General features: G+C 55.3%; 1 protein-coding gene across 1 annotated transcript; it reads left to right on the top strand.

Moving 5' to 3' along the window:
* Nucleotides 1–1,285: 1,285 nt before the first annotated feature.
* Nucleotides 1,286–13,951, top strand: ABCG4 (ATP binding cassette subfamily G member 4). Its single transcript, XM_040631134.1, has 14 exons — nucleotides 1,286–1,523; nucleotides 5,643–5,760; nucleotides 5,877–6,009; nucleotides 6,134–6,184; nucleotides 6,404–6,549; nucleotides 7,737–7,860; nucleotides 7,989–8,103; nucleotides 8,282–8,424; nucleotides 9,802–9,900; nucleotides 10,120–10,288; nucleotides 10,387–10,487; nucleotides 11,592–11,750; nucleotides 11,919–12,037; nucleotides 12,190–13,951. The coding sequence occupies exons 1-14, from the start codon at nucleotides 1,286–1,288 to the stop codon at nucleotides 12,413–12,415; spliced, it is 1,941 nt and encodes a 646-aa protein (XP_040487068.1). The 3' UTR covers nucleotides 12,416–13,951.
* Nucleotides 13,952–16,948: the final 2,997 nt, after the last annotated feature.

The raw sequence follows: 16,948 nt of genomic DNA, 5'->3' as shown, positions 1-16,948 counted from the left end.
CTTGAGAGGGATGGCATCTGCACCCCAATGCCCACCCCCACCCCCTAGACGCACACCATCACCGTCTAGTCTGTAATCCAGGGACCTGTTCCCTCTGAGCGACTTCAGCTGTCCTGTCCTCAGTCTTCAAATCGGCCCTTCGCCGCCAACCCCCCAGTCCTGGGTCCACACCTGCGCCCGCTCTGGCCCCGCGTCGCCGGCACTGCTGTCCCTTTCGCCATGCTCGCCCCCCGCCGCCTGCGGGGCGACGCGGGCCCTTTAAGAACAGCGGGACCCGCGAGCAGTAGCTGAGAGGAGAGCGCAGTCGCCCGGCGGGCTCGGGAGGACACAGCGCCCAGCACCGGGCTCTGGGAACCGGCTGTACGCGGCCGAGTTGGGGCGCGCCCCCATCGCCCCTCCCCATCGTTGTCATCTCTCCGCAGACCTGAGGCCCGGGCCCTCCCCAGTCTCCCGCCCCGCCCCGGCCCCGCCCCGGCCCGCGCCGCCGGGACCGGGAGCCGGGCCGCGGGTGCCGCAGCCGGAGGCAGGTGAGGAGGGCCCGGAGTCTCCATCCCCGGCCCGCGGCAGCGCTAAGCTTCTCCGTCCGCACCGGCCCGGGGGCGCGTCAAGGTGACTAGGCATGCGGGAGATAAGGAGGGGGGAACCCGCCACGGGGGGCTAGTTGGCGGCGGCGGTGGGGGGCGGTGGTCTTGAGTTCCGGCGGTGCGCCCGCCTTTGGGGAGAGTCCCGGACGCGCGGGCGCAGGGGCGCCGGCGGGAGGGGCCGGCCAGGCGACGCGCCCGGGGATGGGGAGGGGGATGCAGCGGGAGGCCCAGAGCCTCCTCTTCCTCCGCCTTCCCCCAGTCCGCCTTGCGCGCACCCGGCTACCCTGACCTCCTAGCGGGCAGCCGCGGCCGGCCGCCCCTGTCCTCCTCCCCGCCCCCCAACCTTCCAGTCCCCAGGGGCTGCTGGCCTGCGGGGTAAGGAGATTAGAGCCGCCGCGGGGAGGGGGGAGTGGGTGAGGGCTTTTAGGGGCCGGGCTGGGGCCAGGCTGGGGCCAGGCTGGAGCTGGGGCTGCCTGGACCGAGGAGAGGTCGAGACCGAGCGTAGCTACGCGGGGAGTGGGGGGCAGGAGAGGGCAGATGCTCTGGCGGTGGGAAGTGGGGTGCTCCCAGTAGCGGATCTGCCCTGAGAAGGAGGCGGGGAGTGGGGGTGGGGGAGCGTTAGAAAGCAAGGGAGCTTGGAGCCAGGGCTTGGGGGTCTGCCCCGAACTGAGCAGGCCGGCTCCCTGCAGGCCGGCGGCGCGATGGCGGAGAAGGCGCTGGAGGCCGTGGGCTGTGGACTAGGACCCGGGGCCGTGGCCATGGCTGTGGCGCTGGAGGACGGGGCGGAGCCCCCGATGCTGACCACGCACCTGAAGAAGGTGGAGAACCACATCACCGAAGCCCAACGCTTCTCCCACCTACCCAAGCGCTCAGCGGTGGACATCGAGTTCGTGGAGCTGTCCTATTCCGTGCGGGAGGGGCCCTGCTGGCGCAAACGGGGTAAGGGAGCAGCCTGATGGGGAGCTGTGGAGCCCCCCAGGAGTTGCTTCTTAGCAGGAGGTCTGGGTGTCCCCTGTTCTCCAAGTCCTGCCCCAGAGGGCTCTGTGAGTACTGAAATCTCAACCCACCACCGACTATGCACACAGCTGACCTGTGTCTGTGCTCCCCCCACACCTATGGGCACAGTGGGACACTAGGTTCAACTGGCTATTGAAGCTTTTCTCCTCTAAGATGACACTTTAACTCTGGTCCTTAAGTGGACCACGACCAGTTTGCCTTTATTTTAGGTAGAATTCTTGCCTTTGAGGCCTGGTCTGAGCAAGTCCGGGGCTGTGCTGCAGCCCTCCTCAGTGGTGAGCAGTATCTTGCACCTATAGAACACTGCTGATCTTGAAAGATGTTCTCATTCCTGTCATCTTACTTCATTCTTGCCGAAGTCCTCCGAGGCAGGGAGGGTGAAGGTTTAGCAGGATAGGTGACATCCCCATGTTACTAATAAGGAAATGGAGGCCCAGGGAAGTTGAGTCACTTGACCAGTGCCACACAGCTAATGAGTCGCAGAGCTGAGACCAGAAGCCAGATTTGCCAGCTCTCTGTGTGTTGTTCTTTCCTTCTTAACTTCCCTGGTACAGCATTCCCATCTCCTCCTCTTTTCTCTCATCAGTGCAGGTGGGTAAGGTCTGGGGCTCTGAGTTCATTGGAACCTTCACCAGCCCCTGGAATCCTTGCCCCTGCCTGCCCTGGGCAATTTGAGCTGGGAATAAAGAAGTTGATGGTTTTGTGTTCTGTGTGTGTGTGTGTGTGTGTGTGTGTGTGTGTGTGTTTCCCAGAGCTGGGTGTGGGTCAGGGGTGGAGCTGGGACATTCTTCTCTGAGATTTAAGAAATAAGTTTGGGGTGCTTCCGAGCAGGGCTGAGCGTGAGCTGTCTCTGCATTCCCCACCCTCACTCTCACAAGGGACCAAAAGGTCACAGGGCCTAAGCCAAAGGAAACTGAGGACTCTGGGCCCCCTCCTGGGTGCCCTGCCCCAGAGCAGCCTCTGGGCCCTGAGACCAGCTCTGGGCAAATGAAGAGGTGGCCATTATTCCTATAGCCCTGTTTTTCCTCAGTTTTAAGGAGACGTGAAGATAAGAAAGAAATGTAGCTAGATGGACTGGCTCCTTCAAACCACCAGCCACACTGACAGCCCTGACCAGGTGCTTCCTCCCTTGAGCTTGCCAGCCCCAGGCTCTCTACTGTCCATTTTGCTGTCTCTTCTGTCCCTTGCTCCTTTCTTTGCCCTCTGTCCTCCTCTCTTTGACTTGTCTTTTCACTGGAGTCCCTCTCCCCTTGTCTGGAGGACAAGAAAGACATTAGAGGTAGGCAGAGAGGAAGAACGAGGGCTGTGGAGAGAGGGTGGTGTCTGCCTTGCCCAGGTAAGGACTTGCCACTGGTCTCCTCTAATTATATATGATGTTTCTTGTTTTTCAAAACACTTTCCCATTAGTTACTATTAAATATCTCACTTAATATTCACAATAACCCTATTATGCCTTGGGAGGACATATTACTGTCCTTATTTTATAGATGAGGAAATGGAGGTCCTCAAAGATTAAGTGACTTGACAAAATTGCGAGAGAGCTACCGACAGAGGCAGGACCAGAACTCCAGTGTGTTTATATCTGGAAGGGCTGGCAGGTCCCTCCTGTGATGAGCAGCTGTGGAACAGCAGGAGTTCAAAGACTGGGTTCCCAGCCTCCTGTCTGCTGGATGACCTTGGGCCATCTGCTTATCCTCCCTTGGACTCACTTTCTTCATCTGTAAACAGGGACGATAAGAATTGTCTCAGCACAGGCATGTTGTGAGGCTTAGCCGAGATGTTATCTGTGAAAATGCTTGGTGAGAGGCAAGTGTAAGATGATATTTGTATTAGGCATCACTGTTCAATCTGGTGTTTGGCTGGGATTAAATGAGGGGAAGGTTCATCATCGCTTGTTTCCTCCCCTACAAAAGAAATCACTTCCCGTGAGTGGCTCTGAAAGGTGTTTGCTGGAGTACACAACCACACGTCTTTCTGATTGATGGTGGTCGCCCCTGAGGCAGAGGGATGGAACCTATGACTTCCCCTCTCCCAGGAAAGAACTTGCTGTGTGACCTTGGGTGAGTCACTGGATGTCTCTGGGCCCCGGTTGGCTCATCCATGTTGCTATAGCAGCAAGGGAAGTAATGAGTTTGTAAACTCTGAAGCACTATCTGGGCAGTTGGTGTGATGGGGACCCCACAGTGGACAGCAGCTGAGCCTCCTTCCGAATGGATGTGTCCAGAGGGACAGCTGGGTGCTGTGGAGGGAGGGCGAAAGATCACATCCCTTCACTGTCTCTGCTAAGGAGGTGGAGGGGAGAGGAAACTGAGCTCTGTGGGGGGGTGGAGGAGGGTGGTAGTGAGCAAAATCTCCAGCAGGGCCTTGGGGTTTCTGCCTCACTGAGGCAGGTCTGCAAACATAGCAGGCAAGGCTTGCCTGGTGGGCTCCCTCCTTCCTCTCTACCACCTTGTTTCCCCAGGTGACTCCGTGTGGTCTCTGACCTCTGCTTCCTGGCTTGTGTCATGTATGTGCTCTCATGTAGCAGAGCTCTTCCTCCCAAGGCCTGGAGAGCCTCTGACTTTCCTCTCCATTTTTTTTTTTTAAAGATTTTATTTATTTATTCGACAGAGATAGAGACAGCCAGCGAGAGAGGGAACACAAGCAGGGGGAGTGGGAGAGGAAGAAGCAGGCTCATGGCAGAGGAGCCTGATGTGAGGCTCGATCCCATAACACCGGGATCATGCCCTGAGCCGAAGGCAGACGCTTAACCGCTGTGCCACCCAGGCGCCCCTCCTCTCCATTTTTGAATGCTGCTCATCCTTTAAGACTTTGCTCAAATGCCACTTCCTCCTTGAAGCCATTCCTGATTTTCCCCTTCCCCTCCACCCTCCTCAATTCCATTTTCTGCATTCTCATTGTACATTATTTGTGCCTCTGTTATAACCCTTATTTTATCTCTCCTCAGATCCATAGATGTTTTCCATCTTTTTAAATCTAGACTATGACTTTCTTGAACGCAGGAAATGTGTCTTCTTCCTTTTTTGTCCAGTGTCTGGTACAGAGCTTGGAATGTAGTAGACATCAATAAGCATTTATCAAACGGAATTAATAATAAAATGTCGCTTTTTAAATGTACTCTATGTGCCAAGCACTATGTCATATGCTTTACGTATATTATCTCATTGCATCTTTATAACGACTCTATGAAATAGCTATTAACAGCCCATTTTATAGATGAGGGACCTGGAGCTCAGAGAGGCTAAGCAACTTGCCTGAGGTCCCACAGCTGGTAAGTGTGGGGCCAGAATTTGAACCTCAAGCCACCTGACTCCAAATCAGTGCTCTTAATGCATATGCTGCCTCGCAAGGAGTGAATGAATCATGAGATTTTACTGGGCCATGGTGGGGGCTGTGGAGACAAGGCTCGCAGGCCAACAGAGCACAAAGAAGCAGGCTTTTTCAGAATGAGGCAAAAGTTCTGAGAACACGTACTCCTAGAACACGTCGTGAGCATCTAGTACATGCAGACTGTCTGCCGAGGTCACAGATGAGTAGGACACAGACTCTGCCCCCAGGCAGCTCACAGACGCACAGGCTGGGGGGCAGGGGCGAGGGACAGGCACATCTAAGAGCAAACGTACCGGCCTATGCAGGTGCTGCGAGAGCACAGAGGACATCTAGCCTGCTCGCTCGGGCTGATGGTCAGCAAAGTCTTCCTGGAGGGAGCGAGAGTGACTACTGTGTTTGTGGGGGGGGGGCAGGGTCGTCTACACACTTGAGCCCCTCTCCGTGCCCATCCGTGAGGGGCGGAGGTTTTCTCGCGGCCTACGGCAGAGTGTGCTTGCCTCTAGTACTTGCACGTTGGGAGTTGGCCCTTCTAGGGGAACAGGAGGAGAGGGTGTGATATTGGGGCCACTCGGAAGGTTGTTTCTTCATCCTCATCAATCCCCCCTGAGGAGGGAACGGCCTTGTTCACTAATAGCCAGGGCCACGCCTCAGAGTTTCGGGTGCCTCTGTTCACTGTAACCCTGTTCACAGTTCCTGCCTCCCTCGCCGCAGGTTATAAGACCCTCCTCAAGTGCCTGTCGGGTAAATTCTGCCGCCGGGAGCTGATTGGCATCATGGGCCCCTCCGGGGCCGGCAAGTCCACCTTCATGAACATCTTGGCGGGGTACAGGTGAGGATGAAGCTGGGGTGGAATGGGGGCAGGATCCAGGAAGGAGGATCCCCTGGGGAGCACAGAAGGTGTTCTGAAGTGGCCTTGACCCCCATCCAAAACCAATGTGCCTGCAGGGAGTCTGGAATGAAGGGGCAGATCCTGGTCAACGGGAGGCCGCGGGAGCTGAGGACCTTCCGCAAGATGTCCTGTTACATCATGCAGGATGACATGCTATTGCCACATCTCACGGTCTTGGAAGCCATGATGGTGAGGGCTGGCTGGCTGGCTCCCTCTCTCAGCCCCCGCCATCCCCATCCTCTGTGGTGGCTAAGGGGTCAAGGCAGGGCCCTCCTCCCACACATATCTGACCTGCCTACTCTCTGGGCCTCAGGTCTCTGCTAACTTGAAGTTGAGTGAGAAGCAAGAGGTGAAGAAGGAACTGGTGAGTGGGGAGGAGAAAGGGGTGAGAACAGGACCGCTGCCCTTTTTGTGGTGGAGAGTTCTAGAGCCCTGATGTGGGGGTAGGAGACAAGAAGCCAAGGCTGGGACACTGGAGCCCAAGCGGACTTAAGGGAGCACTTCTTTAAATTGGGGTGGCGTGGGGGTGGGGAGGAGCGGACATTCTGAAGCTGACCTGGGGTGGGTGGGGGGGCTGGGCCAGGTGACGGAGATCCTGACAGCACTGGGCCTGATGTCCTGCTCCCACACGAGGACAGCTCTGCTTTCTGGTGGGCAGAGGAAGCGCCTGGCCATCGCCCTGGAGCTGGTCAACAACCCACCCGTCATGTTCTTTGACGAGCCCACCAGGTAGTTCTCCCCCTCCTCTCCCACCAGGATGCCCCCTGCCTCGGCCCTGAGCCAGGGTGGGAGGCTGCATCCCGCTGTACTGCTGGAGACCAGAGTCCATGCGCAGCAGCCTCCCGGGGCCAAGAGAAGGGCTTACTCCTCATCCATTCCTGCCAGTCCTGTCGCCATAGCAGCCCCATCCTTCACGCAGGCAGAAATCCTATGTCCTCCTTGACGGATGCCTCCCTCTCCTTTTCTTCCCCACAGCCCATCCGTCACCAAATCCTGCTGATTCTACTTTCTTTCTCTGTCTCTCAGATTCGCCCCACCCCCATCCCGAGTGCCCAGGCTTAAGTTCTGGACCTCATCAGCTCTTGCCTGCATTTCTGCCACAAACTCCTACCCCCTTGTCTTCAGTCGCTCCCAGCCAGTCCTCCCTCCAAACCGCAGCCAGGGAGAGCTTTCTAAAAGACAAGTCTAGCAATACTCACTCCCCCGCTTGAAAACACACAGCGATTCCCGTTTGCCCTCAGAAGAAAGTCAGAGGACTTACGAGGTTCCCGTCTGAACCTACTTCCCCAGCCTCACATCTTGCTTCATGCTGTCTTTTATTAGAGCATGTATTTTATGCTCTAATAACACCGAATTGCTTATTATTCCCTGGGCCGGCCATGTGTTTCATGCCTCTGAGCTTTGCACATGTTGTGTCTTCTGTCTGGAATGCCCTTCGCCACCACGCCTGCCCTTCCGCCTTTAGCCGGCTCAGCTCCTTCTTCTTCCACACGCATTCAGGAAACTTCTTTGACTTCCCTCCAACCCCTGGGCAGCAGATCTGAAGCCTCGCCCCCTTTGTCACCTCATGTTTCTACAGCACATTCCACATCATCTCCAGTGATCTGTGCGCTTCTCTCTCTCTCTCCCTCCAGACCAGAGTCTATGTCTTAGGTATCCATCATGGTAGTCCCAGCGCCGGCCACTCAACAGGTGCTTGTTCGATATTTGCTTGTTAAACTGAATGGCGCTCTGGGCTTCTTGGTGCCTCCAAAGGCCTGCATCATCTAGTCTGGACAGGCTGTCAGGGTGGCCAGAGGGACTCCCTTCCTGCCAGCTCCATCCCCTCCGTAGCACCTGCCCCACCCCAAGAATTCTCTTCTCTTGGCTGTGCCCACCTCACCCCCCCCCACCCCCGGTGGCCTCTCTCTGGACAGTGGTCTGGACAGCGCCTCCTGTTTCCAAGTGGTGTCCCTCATGAAGTCCCTGGCCCAGGGGGGCCGTACAATCATCTGCACCATCCACCAGCCCAGTGCCAAGCTCTTTGAGATGTTTGACAAGGTGAGTGGCTCTGGGCCTCACAGGGGCCTGGCCTGCAGTGGGGAGAGGGAAGGGCGTCAGGAGAGGTGCTAGTGGGGCCCGCCTAGTCCACTGGCTGTGTTCTCCTCACCCTTCCCTTTCTGCCTCAGCTCTACATCCTAAGCCAAGGTCAGTGCATCTTCAAGGGCGTGGTCACCAACCTGATCCCCTACCTGAAGGGGCTTGGCTTACACTGCCCCACCTACCACAACCCGGCTGACTTCAGTGAGTGGGGGCCTGGGCTGTGGTCCTGGGCCAAATCCGGGGGATTGGGTCATACACCTGGGCCTCCTTGGGGAGGTCTCACTGTCCCCTGCCTTCCCCACACACCCATGGAGGGGCTGGCTTGCCCTCGGGAACCAAGGAGAGATCTTAGCCAAGCACTCCCCTCCGTGTCTCCCAGTCATCGAGGTGGCCTCTGGAGAGTATGGAGACCTGAACCCCATGCTGTTCAGGGCTGTGCAGAATGGGCTCTGTGCCATGGCTGAGAAGAAGAGCAGCCCTGAGAAGAATGAGGTCCCCACCTCCTGCCACCCTTGCCCTCAGGTGAGTATGGGTGGAGAGGGCAGAGAGGGAAAAGTGGGGGAGGGCAGATGGACCCTGGACGATGGCCCTGCCAAAGAGCTGTCCAACCACAGGCATCAAAACCATTAGGGACTAGGAAGAACTCAGAACTTGGAATAGACCTACTGTGAACAGTTGTGTAACCTTGGGCACTTGCTCGACCTCTGTTCCTTTGTGTGTTCAGCAAATTCTTACTAAGCATCTGTAGCGTGTTGTCCTCAGCGCCAGCACGGGGCTACCTGGTAAGCAAACCCGAAGCTGTGTCTCTTGCCTCGTGGCCCATGTGTCTTGCTGTCATCTCCAGCCCAGAGGCAATGACACTTAGCTCTAGGGTTATTGGGAGGACTAACGAGATCATCACATAAATCTCTTTGCACCGTAGCTGGTACAGCTGGTGTTCATTGGGTCCTGGTTCTCTTCCCTAAATGAGATACTATAAGCCTTGAAAACGTCACTGAACGGAAGGAGAGCTTGTGCAGCAAGCCAATACAAACGCACAGTGGGCCTGTGCAGTGAAGGGACATAGGCGAGTTACTGGTGTAGGGCCACCCGGGGGAATGGGGAGCTAGTCTTCAGAAGTCCCAACTCCCCAGTGGCTCGTAAGTGAGGGTTTTTAAGGCCAAAATTTGGGGCAGGGGACTCCTGAGAAGGTGGATGTCGTTGACCGGAGACACCTGACGTCATGCCAGCAGGTTCTCCGGCGCTTTTTCGTCTGGCCCCCAGAGGTCTTTTCCATCTTAAGAGACTTGGGACCTGAAAAAGATCCTTATTCTTTATGCTCGAGATTCATCTGGTCCATGTGTTTAGGGTAATGCTGATGAGCCACTTGTAAGCTAGTGGGGTTGCGTTCCTCCAGGTCCCTTGGTTGGTCCAGCTGTGCCTGGGGGCCATGTGACCTCTCGCGTTCATTCTTCCATCTGAACTGACAAGCTGGATGCCAGCTTCAAAAACCAGGAGGGCTAGTTGTAGTGGACGCGGTCAGTATGATGGTTGTTAAATATGATTTTGACACTGGTGGTTTCAAGGTACTGTGCCCTTCGGGTAACTGTTTCTTGATGGAGTAAAGACAAGAAGAGGAGTGACTGGTCTACTCTTAGCCCCCACAGTGTCCTCGACGTGTGCTCTCTCCTCTCTCTCAAGTTTTTACTTGCTCCTCGTGTCTCTCTCCGAATCTCGCTCCAGCTCATGACCCTGAGGCCAGCTTCCAGGCACACACCTCAGTGGTGGAGTTTCCCATCAGTACGAGAGGGACTGGAGGACTCCCGCCCTGGGGAAGGGCTCCAGGGTTTTCCCATCACTGAGCTGGGTGTGCAGTGGGTGGGTGGGGTAGGCTCGCCTGATCCAATGTCCTCTCCCCAGGAAGTGGATCCCATTGAAAGCCACACCTTTGCCACCAGCACCCTCACACAGTTCTGCATCCTCTTCAAGAGGACCTTCTTGTCCATCCTCAGGGACACGGTGAGGCATCAAGTTGGGGGAGAGCAGGCTGCTACAGGCCTGGCTTTTGGGGGGCATAAGATCTCAGCAGCTGGGATGGGAAAGCCCTCCCCCCACCCGCTAGCCAGCAGTCTCCCAAGGCACCCGTGGGTCTATATGTCTGTGAGGGCGGCTCTGAGTTCCTACCCCAGTGTGCTCTGCCCATCTCTGGCCTGTGGCCCATCCCCTTTCCTCACTCAGGTCCTGACCCACCTGCGATTTGTGTCCCACGTGGTCATCGGCGTGCTCATTGGTCTCCTTTACCTGCACATCGGTAACGATGCCATCAAGGTCTTCAACAACACCGGCTGCCTCTTCTTCTCCATGCTGTTCCTCATGTTTGCTGCCCTTATGCCAACCGTGCTCACCTGTAAGCTGAGCCACCCTGGGCGGGGGTTGGGGGGGAGCGGGGCACAGGGCCGGAGTCGGGGTGTCAGACAGCTGCGCCTCACCTGCATGTGTCCTCAGTCCCCTTAGAGATGGCAGTCTTCATGAGGGAGCATCTCAATTACTGGTACAGCCTCAAAGCATACTACCTGGCCAAGACCATGGCCGATGTGCCCTTTCAGGTAAACCTCTTCCTCCCTCCTGTCTGTCTTCTTCCACCCTTGCTTGACTCCTTCAACCTCGTCTCCTGCCATTCCTTTCTACTCCTTTTCTGCACTTAGCAAATAGGTGGGGAGTGTCTACTGTGCACGAGGCTCTGTGCCTGCATGGGGATCCGGCAATGAATAAGACAGATGTGATCTTGACCTTGGGGAACTGACGTTCTTGGGGGAACAACCGATGACAAACAGTGATGAAAATAATAACCCTACGAATGACCCTGTAAATCTTGTCCGCGGCAGTGGAGGGTAGCTCGCGCAGGCGCTGGGGCCGTACTGTTACTTGGCAGCTGAGAGATATGGAGAAGCCTCCTGTCTATCTCTGCATCCTCATCCCCCTCTATCAAGGGGAATGATGAGAGCTTCCACCTGGGGATTGCTTGTGAGAAGTCAATACGTTAATACACGTAAAGGACTTAGACTAGTGCTTGGCACGTACTCAAGTGCCCAGTAAGTGGTAGCCAGTTTGGGTTGGTTTTATTGTCACTAGTCTCCTCTTCCAAGCTTTGGGGCCACCAATAAGCTGTAGCGCAGCTGTGTGCAAATGAGAAAAGCTGCCCTGTCCTCAGGGTGGATGCTGCCCCATGCCTCGCCATGGCTTCGTGAGAAGAGCGCAGCTGGATCTTGGCCTCTGGTGGCCTCTTGCTTGGGCGCCTAGTACAGGGAAGAGCCTGCACAACTGTCCGCGCTGGGCTTGGACGCCGGCCCCAGGAGTTGGTAGCCTAGAGGGGGACAACACGTGTTCACATGTAGAGTTAATTAATCAACAGGTAAAGAATAATCTGGCCAGTTCAGGCGCTCAGATATGGAGACATCACCGTGCCTGAACTGGTCAGAAGGGGCCCAGTGGAAATGGTGACACTATTTGAATGAAGGTCATTCAGCCAGGAAGCAAGGGGACACATGTCAGCCTGGGGGGCAGCACACACAGAGCGTGGGGGCGGCAGGACTCAGCACAGACGCTCTAGGCAGAGCTGTTCCAGGGGCTCCTGCCCAGGCGGCAGGGAGGGTCTCGGCCACTGTGGCCCTGGCCTGCGCCCCCTGCTCAGGACCGTGCCCGTTCCCCAGGTGGTGTGCCCGGTGGTGTACTGCAGTATCATGTACTGGATGACCGGCCAGCCAGCCGAAACCAGCCGCTTCCTCCTCTTCTCCGCCCTGGCCACTGCCACAGCCTTGGTGGCCCAGTCCTTGGGGCTGCTGATTGGAGCTGCCTCCAATTCCCTCCAGGTGGGAGGGCTGACCCCTGGGGATCCAGAGAGGGGATGGGGTCTGGTGGGAGGAAGCTGGGGCTGATATCAGGAGTGGAACAGATCTGTGGGAAACTGTGGGCCACCCCATTCCTGGGTCTGTCCCGGTCACTCCTGTGATGGCCCGGTCCCCTTCCCTCCCCTCCAGGTGGCCACCTTTGTGGGCCCAGTTACCGCCATCCCTGTCCTCTTGTTCTCCGGTTTCTTTGTCAGCTTCAAGACCATCCCCACTTACCTGCAATGGAGCTCCTACCTCTCCTATGTCAGGTCAGAGCCGCTGTCCTCACCGTCTGTCCCTGCTCCTCCCTGCAGGAGCCCAGGCCCCAGGGAGGAGAGAGTTGCAGCTGGGCCCTGGCAGTTTGCCCAGGGAACAGTGACCCTATGCTCTGTATCCTGCTCTGATGTCCCCGCGTGCACAGGTATGGCTTTGAGGGTGTGATTCTGACCATCTATGGCATGGATCGAGGAGATCTGACCTGCTTGGAGGAGCACTGCCCTTTCCAGAATCCGCAGAGTATCCTCCGAGCGCTGGATGTGGAGGATGCCAAGCTCTACCTGGACTTCCTGGTCTTGGGCATCTTCTTCCTGGCCTTGCGGCTGCTGGCATACCTTGTGCTCCGTTACCGGGTCAAGTCGGAGAGATAGAGCTTGCCCTGGCCTTGCTCTGGCCTGCGCCCCAGCCCCCGCAGCGGAAGCCCTCAGCCCCAGCCCTCTGGGACTGTTTTAACCTTGTAGACTTTGGCACTGGTTGCTGGTGCAGCCACCTTTCCCTCTCTCAGCGCCTCCACAGGTTGGCTGCTGGGCTGTGCTCCCAGCCGTGGCCGTGGCTGTGGCCGTGGGGGCTCCAGCCCTCCCCGCCATGCCCAGAAGTCTTCCCCAGTTGATGCAGTTTGTAGCTTCCTCCCTACTCTCTCCAACATCTGCATGCAAAGACCACTAGGAGGCTGCCACCCTCCTTCCTGCCCTCGGCACCCTCCTCTGTTGTCTGCCTGGGAGCCCCAGGTTCTCCAGGCCCCCATTTACAACTGACCAAAGTGGCCCCCTCTGGGGGTCCCCACCACACAAGTGTTTGTAAACTGGGCTGTTCTAAGGTTTGGGTTCCAGGGCTGGGCCCTGGTGGGGTCCCCTGGAAGTCCCATTTGGACACTGGAATGGAGCAGGGAAGGCTCTGGAAGTCTCTTCCTCCTCCTCACCTTCTCCCCACCCCCAGACTTGGCTGATTTGGACAATCTGCTGGAACAGAAGCTGGGTTTTCTGTCTGGGTCATCCCTCCCAATCCTGGGGATTGGAGAGGCCTGGGGCCCTGGGATGCCCCGTCCCCTTCCCTGTCCCCTTTGGTGGGGGTAGGGTCTGGTGGCACCTCTGCAATAATGTCTGTTTCTCTCCCACCTGCCACTGGAACTGGAGAATGCACTTTATTCTGGGGCGTGAGTAGGAGAAGACCAAGCCTCCTTTCTTGCTTCTCCTGCCTGGTCCTGCAACACTCCCTACCCTCTCCAGAGTTACAGGCACATACATGCGAACAGGCAATCTCAGCCCGACACACCACGCTGTCCCCTCTGGCTCCGAGGAGGAGTGATGGTGGCGTGGTGGTGGCGGCGGTGACGCTGGGAAGGGCAGTGCCCACCTCCTCTGGGGATGCCACTTTGTATGGATGAGGCTGGTGCCGCCCAGGGTGTCCTGGGACCTAGGATCTGCAGGTGTCTACCCCCGAGTCTTCTTTCCCTTCCCAGTCGGGGTGGCACAGAGCACTAGCTCCCCGGAGCTCAGGAGCCAACACAAGCACAAGCATGGGCGTACGTTGGCCTTGGCCACTGCCACCCCGTGGCCCTTCTTTTGTGTGTCAAGCTGGCGTTCTCACTCCCCCACCCCTTCCCCAGCCGCTTGCTGCTCATTCAAACTCCTGTCTGGGTCTTTCCACACCCTTCCCACCTTCCCATCAGCCAAGGTGGGCCCTGGGCACCAGAGCGACAGACACAGAGCACGTCTGGCTTCCGTGGTGGGTCCAGGCTCACGCCACTTCTGATTTCCCCTTCCCCCAGGGCTCTCCCCTGATGCCTCTTCCTGTGCACACACCACTCTTCCTTCTCTTACCCTGCCACGGATTCTCCCCGTCGCCCAGAGATGCCAGTTGTATTTGTGGGACTTCACCCATTATTAATAAAACCTATATTTATATGGTACGCAGTGTATAAATGTGTCTGGCTGGGGCGCCTGATCCCGTGGCCTGTGGCGGGTCTTCAGAGCACTTGGGAGAAGTCTGTGAGCTCTAGAGAGTTTGTGGCAGGGGTTGGTAAGCTAGCACACGTCAAGCGAGCGCATGTGCGTCCTATGAAATACCTGTATTATGCTTTATATGTTGCAAATGCTTCATGCTCATGAGCTCAAAGGCGTCCCGTGCCCGCTGTGCATTATCCCTTAGGACAACCCGTTTTGCAGATGAGAAAACTGACGTGGGTTAAGTAACTTGCCCAAGGACCCTTAGCTAATGGGGGTGAAACCAGGTCTGGGAACCGGGTCTTCTGCCTCCAGACTCCTCATTCTTGGCGTTGGCCGACGACGCTGTCTAGGATGGATCTGCAAGCCGTGTGTGGTTGCGCTGGGTCTGTTGCATGGGTATGTTCTTTTTCATTGTTATTTATTTAAATATTTATTTTTAAACATTTTTTATTTAAATTCAATTAACATATAATATATTATTGGTTTCGGAGGTACAGGCCTGTGATTCATCAGTTTTTTGTGTTTTTTTTAAAGATTTTGTTTATTTATTTGACAGAGCAAGAGAGGGGGAGCAGTAGAGGGAGAGGGAGAAGCAGGCTCCCTGGACCTTGGGATCACGACCTGAGCCAAAGGCAGACGCTTAACCTACTGAGCCACCCAGGTGCCCCTCGTCAGTCTTGTATAACACCCAGTGCTTGTTACATCACATGCCCTCCTTAATGTCCATCCCCCAGTTACCCCATCCCCCCACCGCCCTCCCCTCCAGCAACCCTGTTTGTTTCCTATGATTAAGAGTCTCTTATGGTTTGTCTCCCTCTCTGGTTTCGTCTTGTTTCATTTTTTTCCTCTCTTCCCTATGATCCTCTGTTTTGTTTCTTAAATTCCACATATCAGTGAGATCATATAATAATTGTCTTTCTCTGATTGACTTATTTCACTTAGCGTAATACACTCTAGTTCCGTCCACATCATTGCAAATGGCAAGAGCTCATTCTTTTTGGTAGCTGCATAATATTCCATTGTAGATATATACCACATCTTCTTTATCCATTCATCTATCAGTGGACGTCTGGGCTCTTTCTATAGTCTGTCTATTGTGGACATTGCTGCTATAAGCATTGGGGTGCAGGTGCCCCTTAAGATCACTACAGTTGTATCTTTGGGGTAAATACCCAGTAGTGCAATTGCTGGATTGTAGGGTAGCTCTCTTTTCAACTTTTTGAGGAATCTCCGTACTCTTTTCTAGAGTGGCTGCACCAACTTGCATTCCCACCAAGAGTGTAAGAGGGTTCCCCTTTCTCTGTATGCTCGCCAACATCTCTTGCTTCCTGACTTGTTAATTTTAGCCATTCTGACCAGCATGAGGCAGTATTTGCATTGTGGTTTTGATTTGTTTTTCCCTGATGCCTAGTGATATTGAGCATTTTTTCATGTGTCTGTTGGCCATTTGGATGTCCTCTTTGTTCTAGAAACGTCTGTTCATGTCTTCTGCCTGTTTCTTGATTGGATTATTTGTTCTTTGGGTGTTGAGTTTGATAAGTTCTTTATAAATCTTGGATACTAGCCATTTATCCAATATGCCATTTGCAAATATCTTCTCCCATTCTGTTGGTTGTCTTTTGGTTTTGTCAACTGTTTCCTTTGCTGTGCAAAAGCTTTTTATCTTGATGAAGTCCCAATAGTTCATTCTTGCCTTTGTTTCCCTTGCCTTTGGAGATGTGTCTAACAAGAAGTTGCTGCGGCCAAGACCGAAGAGGTTGCTGCCTGTGTTCTCCTCTAGGATCTTGATGGATTCCTGTCTCACGTTTAGGTCTTTCATCCATTTTGAGTTTATTTTTGTGTGTGCTGTAAGGAAATGGTCCAGTTTCATTCTTCTGCACGTGGCTGTCCAATTTTCGCATGGGTATGTTCTTGCCGAGGGATACACGTCTCTCTCTTCAGAATTCACCGGGCCCTGGTTGTGCCCATGCTGGGGGGTGTAGTCAGTGGTCATGAAGGGCAGTGAGAAGCAGAGAAGACCCTGGAGCCAAAGCTCTAGGACGAGAATGGCAGAGACCCTGGCTTTCTCTTTTTCTTCCTCTCTTCTCTCACCCCCGGGTACACTTAGCAGGGCCGAGCCATCGGCCACTGGGACTGCGGATGGGTTGGTGGCCTAAGGTTTGGAGTAGGCAATTGTCCAGAAGTCCTTGAAGGATGGTGGCAAGATGACCCAAGAAACAGCACGCTGTCTCACCCTCTGCCTTCCTGATCCTGAAGCTTGGGGACTGAAGGAGGGGACTGGCATCCTCCCTACTAGTGCCACATGCAGAGCTAAGTCCCGGGGCTAGAGGAGTGTCCCATCTATTACAAGTGGGGTACCTGCCTGGAGGTGGACTTTCTCATGGAAGCTTCAGGGTAGTAGTGGGAAGAAGTCAGATTCGTAGCTTCTGGAACTCTAGCTAGCTTTAGGGGGCATTCCAGGATCCACTCTTTCTCTGACACCTGCAGATGGCTTTTTAAAGTCCATGAGCACAGAATCCCACCATTAAGTAGTCTTTCTTAAGATTCTTCCTCTTTACTTTCTCTTTCAAAATGTAAATACTCCTAAAAGAGTAAAACATTTATAAATTCACACTTCTCTAAGTGCCCCTGGGAGCAAAAGGAGACAAAGAGCCGTTCTGGAGCCAGCAAGGGCCATTCAGGCACAGAGAACATCTGTAGAGTGCCTCATGTATTTGCGAAGAAAGCTCTTTGGATTCTGACAATAACCCCATGAGGCTGCTAGGATGAGTATTGTCATTTCCTCCTTTCACAGAGAAGAAAACCAAGGCTTGGAAAAGCGACTTGGGCAGGCTCTCCAGATACTGTGCTCCTGCCACTGGAAGCCACCTGTGATTTCTCCCACCGGGTCCATCGGCCCGCGGATGTGTGGCCCAAATGCCCTCCGCGCAGCCCAGCATGCTTGGAAATGGGCCCGCT

This window comes from Ursus maritimus, unplaced genomic scaffold (genome assembly GCF_017311325.1).
Source record: "Ursus maritimus isolate PB19 unplaced genomic scaffold, ASM1731132v1 scaffold_16, whole genome shotgun sequence".
In the NCBI taxonomy this organism is placed as follows: Eukaryota; Metazoa; Chordata; class Mammalia; order Carnivora; family Ursidae; genus Ursus; species Ursus maritimus.
This window is presented reverse-complemented; position numbering and strand designations above follow the sequence as displayed.